The 16,943-nt window shown below is 42.3% G+C and overlaps 2 protein-coding genes across 2 annotated transcripts; one reads left to right on the forward strand and one right to left on the reverse strand.

Annotated features, from left to right (window-relative positions):
* Nucleotides 1-1,064: 1,064 nt before the first annotated feature.
* On the reverse strand, nt 1,065-14,231 carry LOC133442474 (dual specificity protein phosphatase 14). Its single transcript, XM_061720476.1, has 3 exons — nt 14,202-14,231; nt 8,380-8,703; nt 1,065-1,415 (listed from the first exon to the last, which is right to left on the reverse strand). Exons 2-3 carry the CDS (start codon nt 8,697-8,699, stop codon nt 1,193-1,195), a joined length of 543 nt encoding a protein of 180 aa, XP_061576460.1. The 5' UTR covers nt 8,700-8,703; nt 14,202-14,231; the 3' UTR covers nt 1,065-1,192.
* LOC133442473 (uncharacterized) lies at nt 13,569-16,467 on the forward strand. Its single transcript, XM_061720475.1, has 3 exons — nt 13,569-13,717; nt 15,527-16,186; nt 16,359-16,467. The coding sequence occupies exons 2-3, from the start codon at nt 15,562-15,564 to the stop codon at nt 16,454-16,456; spliced, it is 723 nt and encodes a 240-aa protein (XP_061576459.1). The 5' UTR covers nt 13,569-13,717; nt 15,527-15,561; the 3' UTR covers nt 16,457-16,467.
* Nucleotides 16,468-16,943: the final 476 nt, after the last annotated feature.

Genomic DNA, 16,943 nt, shown 5'->3' on the forward strand with positions numbered 1-16,943 from the left:
TGGGAACGCCTCGGACTCCCCCCGGAAGAGCTGGAGGAAGAGCTGGAGGAAGTGTCTGGGGTGAAGGAAGTCTGGGCATCTCTGTTGAGACTGCTGCCCCCGCGACCCGGGAACGTATAAGTAGCGGACGATGGATGAATGGATGGATGGATGGATGGATGGATGGATGGATGGATAAAATATGTTCAGCAATTCAAGTTCTACACGGACAACCTTGTTTTAGCTTTCATAAGACAGCCAATCTTGAAAAACGGCCGCCATCTTTGATTTTCAGGTGGCTAACGGGCTTTTCTGCATAAGTAGGTATTCGGCAATGTTCATGTAAAATTTGGTGCTTGTCTCACAAAGTGAACGATTCTCCTAAAAACCTGACTTAATTTCCCTCACTATTTACTCCTCAACGTTGATAAAACTGTATGTGTTTTTTTCAAAGTCTGCAAATAGAGATCCAGATACGGATGTTTTTGTAGCACATTTAAAACACAAGTTAAAAAAGTTGTGAATAGAATTAAATTTAATCTGGCAAAATTTTAAACACATTAAGAATAATCGCAGGACCGCATCACAATCAGGGGGAAAACTAAACAGGCTTTTTTATTTTGTTACTCTGTCTCTATTGGATTTTCAGGTTATTACAACTGCACATTTTTTACCAGATTACAAAGATCATCTGTATATTCACTGTACAATAAATAAACAAACAAAAAAAAAAACGTAGAGGAGCATGAACATAAACTTGTGGGTAAGAACATTAATAATATATCCAAAAAAAGAAAGAGAGAAAGGAAAAAAAAAAGGTCTGCATCCTTATGCTTTCGCTAGATAAAATGTCCACTTTTGTCCGTTGTCCCTTTTTAATAAATAAATTAAATTAAATGAAGTACAATTTGGAGAAAAAAGTAGAAATGTCGAGAAAAAAGTCGAAATTTTGTGGAAAAAGTTGAAATGTCGAGAAAAAAGTCAAACTTTTGTAAAAAAAAAAAAGTCAAAATTTTGTGAAAAAAGTTGAAATGTCGAGAAAAAAGTCAAAATGTCGAGAAAAAATTCAAAATGTCGTGAAAAGTCAAAATTTTGTGAAAAAAGTTGAAATGTCGAGAAAAAAGTTGAAATGTCGAGATTAATGTTGAAGTACAATTCCAAGAAAAAAGTTGAATGTTCTGGCTCGTGTCCTCTGACCCGGGTTTGAACCGGGTCACACGTTGATGCAGTAGCCGGTGTCGGTACCGCCCCGGTCCGGGTCCGGCAGGGCCTCCGGTAGAACCCCCGCCTCGGTCTGGGTCATCCTGACGGAGTTCTGACCCAGAAGTTCCCGCTCCAGAACCAGCAGTTGCCGCCAGAACCCGGCGTTGGGCCGGATGAACGGACGGGCCTCCAGAACCAGCTCGTGGGCCCGGCGGAGGCTGAGACCCTCAGACCTGCAACAGAACCGGGATCAGAACCGGGATCAGAACCAGGACCAGAACCAGAACCAGGACCAGAACCAGGATCAGAACCAGAACCGTCACACGGGACCAGAACCATTTCCATCCATTTCCATCCATTTCCATCCATTTCCAACCATTTCCAACCATTTCTAACCATTTCCAACCATTTCCAACCATTTCCATCCATTTCCAACCATTTCCAACCTATTCCACCAATTTCCAACCATTTCCATCCATTTCCGTCCATTTTCATCCATTTCCAACCATTTGAATTGAATTGAATTGAATTGAATTGAATTAATCTTTATTTCGGCTTGTACAGAACAAGATGAAAAGGAAGAAAAAAAATCAACATTTCTATTGCCGAAAAGGTGTAGGCTGAAGCCGTAGCTTATAGTGCCTACCCTTTTTTCTTTTGATCAGCAAAAAATATGAGACATTAGCTTTAACTCAGTGAAAACAAACAATACATAAAGAAGAAAAAAATAAGTAAGACAAAATATAAAATTGACATTTCACATCCTAGAATGTTTTTGATTGTATACTTTATAATTATAGTGTATTATATTTATTTACAATATTTTCTTTAAACAATTTTTTAAACTTGACGATAGAGCGACACATTTTTAGGTTGTTATTACAACTATTCCAAATTTCTCTAGCCTTAACTGATGTACATTTCTTTTTAATATTGGTTCTTGCTGTAGTCATCTCAAACATGAGTTTCCCCCTCAGGTCATAGCGGGTTTCTTTTATCTGGAACAGGTCCTGAATGCAGTTTGGAAGCAGTTTCTGCTGGGCTTTAAAGGCAATTAAAACAGTTTTCTGCTCTACTATATCATGGAATTTTAAGATATTATATTTAATAAAAAGATTATTTGTTGGTTCATAATAGTCGGTTTTATTAATTATCCTTAACGCTCTTTTCTGTAATAGAAAAATAGGGTTTGTATTTGTTTTATAGGTGTTACCCCATATCTCCACACAATAAGTCATGTATGGAACTATGAGTGAGTTATACATTAAAAACTGTGCTCTTTGACAGAAAAAATAATTTGTTATATTTACTATTGCTAGGGTTTTAGACATTCTTGATTTTACACTATTTATGTGTGATTTCCAGCTAAGTTTATCATCGATTATTACCCCCAGGAACTTATTTTCATATACTCTTTCTATTTCCATAACACTAATTTTAATTGTTATATGATTATTTTTTTTTCTAGTGCCAAAAATTATGAACTTAGTTTTAGTTAGGTTTAATGATAACTTATTGATATCAAACCATGCCTTCACATTTTTCAGTTCTCCTTCCACCACATTCAGCAGCTGTTCCAAATTCTTCCCTGAACAATAAAGGTTTGTATCATCAGCAAACAAGACATAATGTATTATTTTAGACACTTTACAAATATCATTTATATATAATATGAACAATTTAGGACCTAGCACTGAACCTTGTGGGACACCGAAGGTGACTCTTTCTAGTTCTGATTTATCATTGTTTAACTCAACATATTGAAATCTGTCAGCAAGATAACTCTCTATCCATGAATTGCCAATCCATCCATTTCCACTAATTTCCAACCATTTCCATCCATTTCCATCCATTTCAAACCATTTCCAGTCTATTCCACCAATTTCCACTCATTTCCATCCATTTCCAACCATTTCCATCCATTTCCAACCATTTCCACCCATTTCCAACCAGTTCCATCATTTTCCATCCATTTCCAACCATTTCCATCCATTTCCAACCCTTTCCATCCATTTTCGTCCATTTCCAACCATTTCCACTAATTTCCAACCATTTCCATCCATTTCCAACCGGTTCCATCATTTTCCATCCATTTCCAACCATTTCCATCCATTTCCAACCAGTTCCATCATTTTCCATCCATTTCCAACCATTTCCATCCATTTCCAACCATTTCTATCAACTTCCATCCATTTCTAACCATTTCCATCAATTTCCACTAATTTCCATCCATTGCCACCCATTTCCAACCATTTCCATCCATTTCATCCATTTCCACTAATTTCCGTCCATTTCCATCCATTTCCACTAATTTCCATCCATTTCCACTAATTTCCATCCATTTCCACCCATTTCCAACCATTTCCATCCATTTCCAACCATTTCCATCCATTTCCATCAATTTCCACTAATTTCCACTAATTTCCACTAATTTCCATCCATTTCCAACCATTTCCATCCATTTCCACTAATTTCCGTCCATTTCCACTAATTTCCATCCATTTCCATCCATTTCCAACCATTTCCATCCATTTCCAACCATTTCCACCCATTTCCATCCATTTCCGTCCATTTTCATCCATTTCCAACCATTTCCATCCATTTCCACTAATTTCCAACCATTTCCATCCATTTCCAACCAGTTCCATCATTTTCCATCCATTTCCAACCATTTCCATCCATTTCCATTCATTTCCAATATATTCCACCAATTTCCACTCATTTCCATCCATTTCCAACCATTTCCATCCATTTCCAACCATTTCCATCCATTTCCAACCATTTCCAACCAGTTCCATCATTTTCCATCCATTTCCAACCATTTTCATCCATTTCCAACCATTTCCATCCATTTCCACTAATTTCCAACCATTTCCATCCATTTCCAACCAGTTCCATCATTTTCCATCCATTTCCAACCATTTCCATCCATTTCCATCCATTTCCAATCTATTCCACCAATTTCCACTCATTTCCATCCATTTCCAACCATTTCCATCCATTTCCAACCATTTCCATCCATTTCCAACCAGTTCCATCATTTTCCATCCATTTCCAACCATTTCCAACCATTTCCATCCATTTCCAACCATTTCCATCCATTTCCAACCATTTCCATCCATTTCCATCCATTTCCATCCATTTTTAACCATTTCCATCAATTTCCACTAATTTCCATCCATTTCCATCCATTGCCACCTATTTCCAACCATTTCCATCCATTTCCATCAATTTCCACTAATTTCCATCCATTTCCATCCATTTCCATCAATTTACAATAATTTCCACTAATTTCCATCCATTTCCAACCATTTCATCCATTTCCACTAATTTCCGTCCATTTCCATCCATTTCCACTAATTTCCATCCATTTCCAACCATTTCCATCCATTTCCATCCATTTCCATCCATTTCCACTAATTTCCACTAATTTCCATCCATTTCCATCCATTGCCATCCATTTCCAATCATTTCCATCCATTTACATCAATTTCCACTAATTTCCATCCATTTCCATCCATTGCCATCCATTGCCATCCATTTCCAATCATTTCCATCCATTTCCACTAATTTCCACTAATTTCCATCCATTTCCATCCATTTCCAACCATTTCCACTAATTCCCGTCCATTTCCATCCATTTCCACTAATTTCCATCCATTTCCATCCATTTCCACTAATTTCCATCCATTTCCACTAATTTCCATCCATTTCCATCAATTTCCACTAATTTCCATCCATTTCCATCCATTTCCAACCATTTCCATCCATTTCCATCCATTTCCACTAATTTCCATCCATTTCCATCCATTTCCACTAATTTCCATCCATTTCCACTAATGTCCATCCATTTCCATCCATTTCCAACCATTTCCATCCATTTCCAATCTATTCCACCAATTTCCACTCATTTCCATCCATTTCCAACCATTTCCATCCATTTCCAACCAGTTCCATCATTTTCCATCCATTTCCATCCATTTCCATCCATTTCCACTAATTTCCATCCATTTCCATCCATTCCATCCATTTCCAACCATTTCCATCAATTTCCACTAATTTCCATCCATTTCCATCCATTGCCATCCATTTCCAATCATTTCCATCCATTTCCATCAATTTCCACTAATTTCCATTCATTTCCATCCATTGCCATCCATTTCCAATCATTTCCATCCATTTCCACTAATTTCCATCCATTTCCATCCATTTCCAACCATTTCCACTAATTTCCGTCCATTTCCATCCATTTCCACTAATTTCCATCCATTTCCATCCATTTCCACTAATTTCCATCAATTTCCACTAATTTCCACTAATTTCCATCCATTTCCATCCATTTCCATCCATTTCCATCCATTTCCACTAATTTCCATCCATTTCCATCCATTTCCACTAATTTCCATCCATTTCCATCAATTTCCACTAATTTCCATCCATTTCCATCCATTTCCAACCATTTCCATCCATTTCCATCAATTTCCATCAATTTCCACTAATTTCCATCCATTTCCATCCATTGCCATCCATTTCCATCCATTTCCATCCATTTCCATCAATTTCCACTAATTTCCGTCCATTTCCATCCATTTCCACTAATTTCCATCCATTTCCAACCATTTCCATCCATTTCCACTAATTTCCATCCATTTCCAACCATTTCCATCCATTTCCATTCATTCCCAACCATTTCCAACCATTTCCATCCATTTCCATTCATTCCCACCCATTTCCACCCATTTCCAACCATTTCCAACCATTTCCATCCATTTCCAACCATTTTCATCCATTTCCATCCATTTCCAACCATTTCCATCCATTTCCAACCATTTCCATACATTTCCAACCATTTCCATCCATTTCCAACCGTTTCCAACCATTTCCAACCGTTTCCAACCATTTCCAACCGTTTCCAACCATTTCCATCCATTTCCAACCATTTCCAACCATTTCCAACCATTTCCATCCATTTCCAACCATTTCCAACCATTTCCATCCATTTCCAACCATTTCCATACATTTCCAACCATTTCCATCCATTTCCAACCGTTTCCAACCATTTCCAACCATTTCCATCCATTTCCAACCATTTCCAACCATTTCCATCCATTTCCAACCATTTCCATACATTTCCAACCATTTCCATCCATTTCCAACCGTTTCCAACCATTTCCATCCATTTCCAACCGTTTCCAACCGTTTCCAACCATTTCCATCCATTTCCAACCGTTTCCAACCATTTCCAACCATTTCCGTCCATTTCCATCCATTTCCAACAATTTCATCCATTTCCATCCATTTCCAACATTTCCATCCATTTCCGTCCATTTCCATCCATTTCCAACCATTTCATCAATTTCCAACCTATTCCACTAATTTCCATCCATTTCCACTCATTTCCATCCATTTCTATCCATTTTCATCAATTTCCATCCATTTCCAACCATTTCCACCCATTTCCATCGATTTCCACTCATTTCCATCCATTTCCATCCATTTTCATCAATTTCCATCCATTTTCATCAATTTCCATCCATTTCCAACCATTTCCATCTGTTTCCATCCATTTCCATCCATTTCCATCAATTTCCAACCATTTCCATCCATTTCCAACCATTTCCAACAATTTCCATCCATTTCCATCCATTTCCAACCATTTCCACCCATTTCCATTGATTTCCACTCATTTCCATCCATTTCCATCAATTTTCATCAATTTCCATCCATTTTCATCAATTTCCATCCATTTCCAACCATTTCCATCTGTTTCCATCCATTTCCATCCATTTCCATCCATTTCCAACCATTTCCATCCATTTCCAACCATTTCCAACAATTTCCATCAATTTCCATTCATTTCCATCCATTTCCATCCATACTTCCTGAAGTCCTCCCGTCGATGAAATCCACTTCCGTTCTGGCGGATTACCGTTGTGCACAGTGCTGACATAGCTCTGACAAAGAGGGACTAAAGGGATATTTCGCAGAAGAAAAGTGGTTGGGGAACGACGTGTGTGGTGGTTGGTTGTAAGAACTGGAGAAAGCTCCTGAACGAGTGGTCAGATAGAGAGTGCTACGACCACAAACCAGCTACAAAGAGGCAACGTCCAAGCCTCATACCGACTCGGAATCAAGGACCTGGCTGAAGGCATTAAATCTAAAAAAAACCCACCGCGCAACATTTTTGTCTGTTCACATCACTTTGTTGACAAAAAACCAACAAAGGATAATCCCTGAGTTGTGGTTGGGTTATAATCGCTCTCCCCAGCCAGAGAGGAGTAAACTCACCCGGCCAACTGCTGCCTCCCCCGGAGAAACAAACACTTGAATCTCAGGGTAAGTTCAGCAACTTTAGCTATGAAGCTGACAATACTGTAAATTATGAAGAAGTTGTCATACACTAACATTGCTACTGGTACTTTGCGAGTGAGGGGTTATAAAAATTTCCCAGAATGCTTTTCGTCGTCATTTGCGGACTGAATCCAAAAATAAAACATGGCGGACATTTCTTATTTCTTTGTGAATAAAATCAATATTTTGAGTTAGTTTCTGCATAAAAATGCGTTTTGATTACATTTCTAGTTGCAAACCAATATTTTACTTTCATAATATTCACTCAGTGAATGTACATAATCCCTTTTTTGTCCGTTGTTCGCGAAGAATTGCGCCGGAGTAAAGGCTGTTAGGTTACACTGTAGGCTACGTCGAAAACGAGGGGTAGGGGGGGAATTGGGACAGGCACCTGGGCCAAGTGCCCTAGATCTCAAGTGCCCTAAAATCTCCCTCTTCTTTTTTAGGGGGTAGGGAAGAAAAGAAGGGCGAGTGAAGGAGAATTGGGATTGGGCCCAAATCTTTGGCCCAAGCTTCCCTGATAGAATCAAAAGAAACTGGATGAGTAAAGCAACTTACAAATTTGGATATCAACTTTTTGGAGTCCGAGGGAAACCGGACCCACCTCATCAGGTAGGCCATCACCAGAACCAGAACCAGAACCAGGACCAGAACCAGAACCAGAACCGGACCCACCTCATCAGGTAGGCCATCACCAGGGCCAGAACCAGAACCAGGACCAGAACCAGAACCGGACCCACCTCATCAGGTAGGCCATCACCAGAACCAGAACCAGGACCAGAACCAGAACCGGACCCACCTCATCAGGTAGGCCATCACCAGGACCAGAACCAGAACCGGACCCACCTCATCAGGTAGGCCATCACCAGGGCCGGGCTCCGGCTCCGGCCGGCGCTGCAGTGGACCAGCGTGGACCCGGTCCGGTTCTGCTGGATCCGCCGGGCCACCGGGAGGAAGTAGAGGCTGAGCGGGGCGTGAGGCCGGTCCTGGACCGGGACCGGCAGGACCTGCAGGACCGGGTCCAGGACCGGGTAGGGCGGGTCCAGCCCGCTGGCGTTCACCACCAGAGTCACGTTCCTGCTGGTCAGAACCGACGGGTCCAGAGCCGAGTCCAGGTCGCTGAGGAGGAGCCCGGGCCGGACCTGGGAGACCCGGGAGACCGGCATGGACCTGCAGAACCAGAACCAGACAGAACCATGAGGGGGGAACCGGGCCGGACCTGGGACACCCGCATGGACCTGCAGAACCAGAACCAGAACCAGACAGAACCATGAGATTATATATAAGGGATTTACTGCCGCAGTTCTGCAGAACCCACGTCTTACTACCTTGTTTAGGAGTGTTTGGCAGCTGCTTTGGTAAATGTTTGACTCGCCATGTGTTTCAATAAATTAGTATAATAGTACAACATACAGTACATGTTTTGTATCCCTCTTACTTTTCTTTTCTTTTTTTTTGGACTGCTTTGAAGAGGCTCCGAGGCGTGAGCAATATTTTTTTTTCCTCGTGAGATTATTTTTTTCCTCTGCAGCTACAAATAGAGTTAATATTTTTTCCTCAACAAAATAAATTGCACCGCAGAGAGCTGGCCAGCAACTGCGTTTAGCTGGAGAAGTGGGGAATAAAACCCGTTTGAATGATCCGACCCCGGTCTGTGAGTGTTTGTTTGTGGTTTAATAAACCCGTGTTTTGATCCGACGCCCGTCTGTGTGCGTGTTTGTTTGTTTACTGAGGAACGTTATGTTTGGTCGGACTCGTTACAGCCGCGATCCAACCGAGCCGACGACTCTTTTACTCTTTTACTCTGTTATCTCAGATACTTGGCCTCTGTGGTTCTGCCTCCGAGCAGGAAAGCGGTGAAAAGTTAAACCATTAGGATCTTTTCCCCACGTCTGTTGTGTGGAGCTGCTGCAGCCACAACACAGCAACGGGTTACCAGCTTCTGTGGAGCTGCGCTCCAAGCCCCGCCCATTTTCGTCTCGACTACGAATCGGGAAGGGGGGGGAAGTGACGTATGCCATAAAGCAGTCAAAGCCGTAAAGATTTGTAGTTTTTTAGTGTGGCAGGGTTCCTACCATGCTCCTCAAAGTTACATAGTGCCAGTGAAGGAGATACAGACCGGTAGTCCGGTAGGTCGACCCGCCTACTTTAGTTCATATAACGGAGTATCGTCTGCTTAGATTTACTCTGAACCCTTGTACTTTTCCTTCCTTATTTATTATTTAAAGGGGACCTATTATGAAAAACACGTTTTTTCTTGTTTTAACATATATAAAGTGGTCTCCCCTCACCCTGCCAGCACAGGGGAGACAAAATACCATGAATTTCTGCAAGCTCTCTGACCCCCGCCGGACAGAGTCCCCCAGTGTCACGTGGTTTTTTTTGAGCCGATTAGAATCTGCTCCTGTCGTTACGTAACGACAGGAGCAGATTTCCAGAGGTTCAGCCTCCACTGCTGAAACCACGCCCACAACCAGCTCTCTCCGCTGCTGGAGCGGTCCATCCTTCAGCCAGTCGGACGCGGCGCCGCGGCGGAGCGGATCCGGGTTAAATCGTCCAGGTTCCCAGGTGGTTTGGGAGCTGGGTCCTCGGGGGTCTGTCCCAGGCTGGACCAGCTTCACCCTCCGAGATTTTCAGGCAAATCTGTCGGTTTGATCACCGGTAACCGACGATGCGCCGCGGATGCGCTCCGGAGCCAATCTGTGCGCCGGCCGTGGGGTTGCAGCGCCCGTCGCGCAGCATCCGCCGCGTAGATCCGGCTGAAATTCCGCTGGTCGGTCCCCGGGAGTCCCTGCTACCAGTGCAGGCCGGTTCCTGCGGTCCCGGCTGGTCGGAACCGGTCAGATTCCCCCGTTAAAGCCGCGGTGATGCGCGCGGTGATGCGCGCTGCTGCAGCGTTCAGCATCCGCCGGGTAGATCCGGCTTAAATAGTGCATACATGTTATTTATATACAACTCATATTTTATTTGTTTAACAATAAAGTTTCCATTTGTGAAAATTCAGTGTTGTGATAATTTACAGGCTCGGGCTGCTCTGGCGGAGCAGGTTTATTCTCCTCCCCTGCTACACTCATTCAGGGAGCCAATCAGCACAGAGCCTCATTATCATACCCCCCCCTTCCCTAAAAATGAGGCGCAGAAAAAGAGGTTAGAAGCGGTAAAACTAGTGACAGGGCCCACAGGCTGGATTTATGATTTATGTAGAAAAAACAAGCTTTAGATTGTTTTTAAGACATTCAAGGCCTGTTTAAAATATACATTAAATGCCATAATAGGTCACCTTTAAGTTCTCATTTTTCATTCATTCATTTATTCATTTTTTCCTCATTCCTTTTTTATTTATTTATTTTTATATTCATTTATCTATTTTCTTCCTTTCCCTTTATACAATCTCAATTTAATAAGTGTGATTGTTCTCAATCTGATGTACTTGTGTTTACATGAGTTTGTCTTTGTTCTTGTTCAATAAAGTTTAAAAAAAAAACTAGCAGAAAGGTAAACAAAAACCGGAAGTTGTTGAGTTTCACAGTAAAACTCCTGCAACCAGCCTCTTTACTCAAAATAAAATACTTATCTCGGACTAAACTCCGGGAAACTTGTTTCCAGCAAAAACTTTGTTCAAAAACGTAAACATTAGAGCTGGAAGAGTGGATGTTGAAACCCTCCACTTCTTTATGTCTTAGACCAGCGGTCGGCAACCCAACATGTTTTACAGCCATATTGGACCAAAAACATAAAAAACTAATGTCTGGAGCAAAAAATGAAAAGTCTTGTATAAACCTTAGAATGAAGGCAACACATGCTGCATGTTTCTATATTAGTTAGAACTGGGGAAATATTTTTTTTTTTCATTATGCACTTGGAGAAAAAAGTCGAAATGTCAAGAAAAAAGTCGAAATGTCGAGAAAAAAGTCGAAATGTTGAGAAAAAAGTCAAAATTTTGAGAAAAAAGTCGAAATGTCGCGATTAATGTTGAAGTACAATCGTGAGAAAAAGTCGAAATGTCGAGAAAAAAGTCAAAATTTAGAGAAAAAAGTCAAAATTTAGAGAAAAAAGTCGAAATGTTGAGAAAAAAGTCAAAATTTCGAGAAAAAAGTCAAAGGAAGAAAAAAGAGAAAAAAAGAAGAAAAACTAAAAAAAAAGAAGCAAAAAAGAAAAAAAGAAGAAAAAAAGAGAAAAAAAGAAGAAAAAAAGGAAAAAAAAAGGTCAAACATTTTTGAAAAAGCTCTAGGAGCCACTAGGGTGGCGCTAAAGAGCTGGTCTTAGACATTGTTTGATTCAATTCAAAATAATTCATCATTTACATTTCTCAAAATAAAAACGATCTAAATTCATCCTGGTTTTGACTCTACTGGTATCAGATTCACCTGCAGCCTCTGCTAGACATTTGTTCTGATTCTCATCTCTGACAACATTCTGGAAGAATATTTTCGATGCCGTTTCGACCATTTATCATATAATTATTGAACCCAACCCTCTGACTGCTATATTTGGAGTTCCCACGGATGATGCACCAGTTTCCTCCTCTAGCCAATTTTATTGCATTTTCTTCTCTCGTACCCTTGAGACTTTTATCCTCCGCAATTGGGAATCTGACAAACCCCCAACATTCACAGAACGAGTCAAAGATGTGATATCTTTTATACCTTTAGAAAAGCTCAGAAACAACAGATTAAAATCTGGCCAAAAATGTATAAAGGCCTGGTCCCCTTTCTTAGAATTCATCCTTACGCTGTCTTTCCATGATGTTTACAGTGTTACTGGCATGTGTGGAAACTAGGGATGGGCGGTGTGGACAAAAAAATGTATCACGATAATTTCTGTCATTTATCCTGATAACAATAAAAAAAATACCAATACAAAAACGTCATCAATGGGAATTTATCTCTTTCTTTCTTTCTTTCTTTCTTTCTTTCTTTCTTTCTTTCTTTCTTTCTTTCTTTCTTTCTTTCTTTCTTTCTTTCTTTCTTTCTTTCTTTCTTTCTTTCTTTCTTTCTTTCTTTCTTTCTTTTAGGCTCATATCTTTCTTGCTCGCTCACTTCCTTCCTTCCTTCCTTCCTTCCTTCCTTCCTTCCTTCCTTCCTTCCTTCCTTCCTTCCTTCCTTCCTTCCTTCCTTCCTTCCTTCCTTCCTTCCTTCCTTCCTTCCTTCCTTCCTTCCTTCCTTCCTTCCTTCCTTCCTTCCATAAATCAGTTTTACACAAAAACGTCATCAACGGGAATTTATCGTTTTTACAGTGAGATACAAATTCTTACCGTGGAGAATTATTTTGACGGTTTATCGTGAACGGTAAAATATCACCCATTCCTAATGGAAACCTTTAATTGTACCCTTAACCGTCCCTGTGTTACTCATCTATTTATTTATTTTATTATCATTATTGTTGTTATTATTATTATTATTATTATTTTATCTATGTATTTATTTTATTTTATCGTTATTTCCTTGTTTATATATTCTGTTTTATTGCTATTATCTTTGTGTGTGGGAACCCGGGAGGAGGGGAAATATGTGGGCTTGTTTGTCTGAAAAAATATTGAAAAATCTTATAAATAAAGAAAGAAAATCTTACTGAACTTATAAAAAAAAAAATTTTTACATAAAAAAAAAATAAAAACATTTTTACATCAAAACGATATAGTTACGGTCTGTAACTATATCGTTTTGATGTAAAAATATTTTAACTTACGAAATGTGTTTTTGTTATGGTTTTTTTCAATCAAACTTTATTTATAAAGCACTTGCATACATTATATGAAGTAGAAAGGGGCTTACATGTCTAACAATTGTTTTAATTAATTTAAACAGTTAAAACAGGGTCCACCCCGCCACATACACGTCATAATAATGTTATTAATTAATTTTAAGAATTAATGTTATTAATTGTAATAATTGTCGTCGTTTTTGTTTCGTTTTTTTCTTTGTTTTGTATCTTTTTGTGCGTGTGTGTGTTGAGGGGGGTGTTTCTTTCTGTTTCTGTCTTTCTGTTCTTTGTGTGTGTGTGTGTGTGTGTGTGTGTGTGTGTGTGTGTGTGTGTGTGTGTGTGTGTGTGTTTCTATTATTACAAAGGGAAAACCGCAGTTGCGTAACGGAGACGCGTTCAGGGCCGCCCGGATGAGTCAGATCTGAATCACTTCTGCTTTCACACCCGCGGATCCGCCACGAACCGAGTTTCAAGGCCGTCGGTAAGTTGTTTTTAAGGTTAAAACTCACTTAAAACACATTAAAACACTTCTATATTAAACATTAACTAACTCGAGCTGCTGAAGCGCTTTATTCCGGGACGGTTTTCCGCGTCCGCAAACGCACCACCGGGTTTAACTTCATTAAACTTTATTACAATTTAGCGGATCGCCGTTTTTTACGGCGTTAAATCCTTTATTTCAACCTGGGGGAGGAACAGCAGGATTAATCTGGACTTAATTCCGGGGCTGTAAATGTTAATTCCGGGGGGTAAATGTTAATTCTGAGGGGGTTATTGTGGTGGTGCGTTCAGGGTCCACGTTTAAACCACCTGAGATTAAACTGAGATTAACGCCGAACACGATCAGCGAACCGGAAGTCATCAGAGTCTCGTTTAACCCTCGGGAGTCGAGCTGGTTTATTAATTAAAATACTGAAATATTGTTTTTATTAATCCTGGAAGGATCTGGCGTCTTCTGCTCTCACCTGTTTAACTGGAAACAGCCGGAAGCTGCCGAAACACGGCCTTTCAAAATAAAATGCCGGCAATAAAATCAGATTCCAACTAATTTAAACTTGTTAAAGTATCGTTTTGACATCTTAAATGTTTCATACTTACTTATTTTTGTAAATGTTATGAATCTTTATAATCATGGTCGTTTATCAGTTGTGTGTGGAAGAGTATGAGGGAGAGGAGGAAGATTTTTTTTTATTGTGCGCTTCGGGGAAAAAGAAAAAGAAATTTCGCCTTTTTTATCAACATTTCATCTTTATTCACGAAATTTTGACTTTTTTCTCGACATTTCAACTTCAACTTCAACTTTATTTATATAGCGTCTAATACAACAGATGTTGTCTCTAGACGCTTTCCAGAGATCCTGAACATGAACATAAACATAAACATAAACATAAACCCCCGAGCAATTATTACATAAACAATGGCAGGTAAAAACTCCCCTAGTGGGAGAAAAGCCTTAAGCCAAACAGTGGCAAGAAAAACTCCCCTTTAAGAGGGAAGAAACCTGGACCAGGACCTGGATCATAAGGGGGGACCCTCCTGCCCAAGGCCAGAGTGGGGGGTCGGGGACGTCAGCAGCACAGCAGGCAGGTGGAAGCAGCAGCAGGATGACCAGAGGTGGGGGGAGAGGGCCGGGACCGCAGGCCAGAACGCAGCTTCCGAAGCTCCGGCCTGCAAACATGCACAAAAGAGAAAAAAGGGGGGCCAGCACAAGAAACTACAGGAACGATGGACAAAAATGATAGCTATGAGATATTTATAATAAATAAAAATGGTAATGGAGAAGAGAGTAAGGGAAAAGGAGAGGAGAAGAAGGGTGAGAGGCACCGCCCAGCGGATCATGTCGTCCCCCCTGCAGCATAGGCCTATAGCAGCATATCTACCACCAAGCTATATTTGAGACTAACTATTATAGTTTTGTTCTATAGCTGCAACTATGACTACTGACTCTAACACACTAGAGTTTACACTACCTAGAGATTTACCAACACCAGCTAGAGGTTTACTAAACACTAACTATAGGCTTTACTAAACAGAAAGGTTTTAAGTTTAGTTTTAAAGGTGGAGGTGGTGTCAGCCCCCTTAACCCAGATTGGAAGTTGGTTCCATAGTAATGGTGCCTGATAGCAGAACGCCCGCCCTCCAAATCTACATTTAGATACTCTAGGAACTACGAGTAAACCTGCACCCTGGGAGCGGAGAGCTCTGCCAGGAACATAAGGCACTATCAGGTCTTGTAACTTTCTACTTTTTTTTCTCAACATTTTGACTCGTGTTTTTTTTTTATCTTCAGTCTGAACCAGGATTCTGGTTCTGGACCTCCTGAATATGCGGAACCAGAAGACCTGCACGCTGACCGGGCCGGACCAGAACCCGGTCCTCCCGGTGGTCCCGGTGGTCCGATACCACCCTTCTATCCAGAACTCAGGGGGCGGCGCTTCCTCCAAACCTGCCTCCAGAACCAGGACCAGGACCATCCAGAACCAGAACCCAGTGGTCCCGGTGGTCCCGGTGGTCCCGGAGGTCCGATACCATCCCTCTATCCAGACTCCATCTAAACCCCCGTCCAGAATCAGAACCAGGACCAACCAGACCCAGAAAACCAGACCTGCTGGGACCAGAACCGACCCCGACGGAACCAGACCCGACCCGGAGGGTCAGGACCAGGACCTGAAGCAGAAACCTGCCCCGAACCGGGCCGGCGGAGACGGAGCCCCGCCCAGCCCCGGAGCCCCGCCCCCACCAGAACCACACCTGGACCACCAGGCCCCGCTGGACCCGGGCCTGGTGGACCGGGTGGAGGTCCAGACCCGGGGCCAGAGCACCAACCCGGACTGGTTCCTGTGGAGGAAGAACCGGATCACGGCGTCGGTGGCTCATCGCATCGCGAACTGCCGCTACGTCACCGGGGGGGGCGGAGCCCCGCCCGCCTCCTACCTGGCCACTGTCACAGGTAACTCCGCCCCCAAATACAGGTAGGCCCTCTGCATGGAAGAAGCATCTGCTAAATGACAGTTGTAGGACTAGTAGACTGAGACCAGGACCAGGACTAGTAAGAACCAGAACCACATTGGTTGGGGGTCCAGGACCAGGAACCAGAGTTTTAACCCCGTCCTCCTCCACAGGTTCGGGGCCCCGAGTCCAGACCAGAGCCATGAGCTGGGGGGTCCACATGGAGGCCCGGGCCGTCCAACGGTACCAGGTGAGAGTCCAGACCCCGTAGTGGTCTCAGAGGGTCATTGATGACATCACAGCTGATGTCACTGCTGACCTCACCTCTGACCTCTGACCCCCCCCAGGAGCTGAAATCCGCGGCGCTGGGCCGCCCGGTCCGGGTCCAGGACTGCGGTCTCTTCATCGACCCCCGGAGTCCCTGGTTGGCCGCTAGTCCTGACGGCATCGTGACGACGGAGGGACGGAGCGGGGGGACGGACGGAGGGACGGACGGAGGGACGGACGGAGGGACGGACGGAGGGACGGAGAGACTCGTCCTGGAGGTCAAGTGTCCCTACAAGCACCGGCACAGTCGGGTGGAGGACGCCTGCAGGGACGACCCGGCCTTCTGCCTGGAGGTGCAGGGGACGGACGGAGACGGACGGGTAGGTCCACCAAGTCCTGGTGTCTCTGGAGTCCCTCTCATATCCAATCCACTTTATTTATTTTCTGTATTGGCCCGAATATAAGACAGTGTTTTTTGCATTGAAATAAGA

The sequence above is a fragment of the Cololabis saira genome, chromosome 4, assembly GCF_033807715.1.
Source record: "Cololabis saira isolate AMF1-May2022 chromosome 4, fColSai1.1, whole genome shotgun sequence".
NCBI classification, from domain to species: Eukaryota; Metazoa; Chordata; class Actinopteri; order Beloniformes; family Belonidae; genus Cololabis; species Cololabis saira.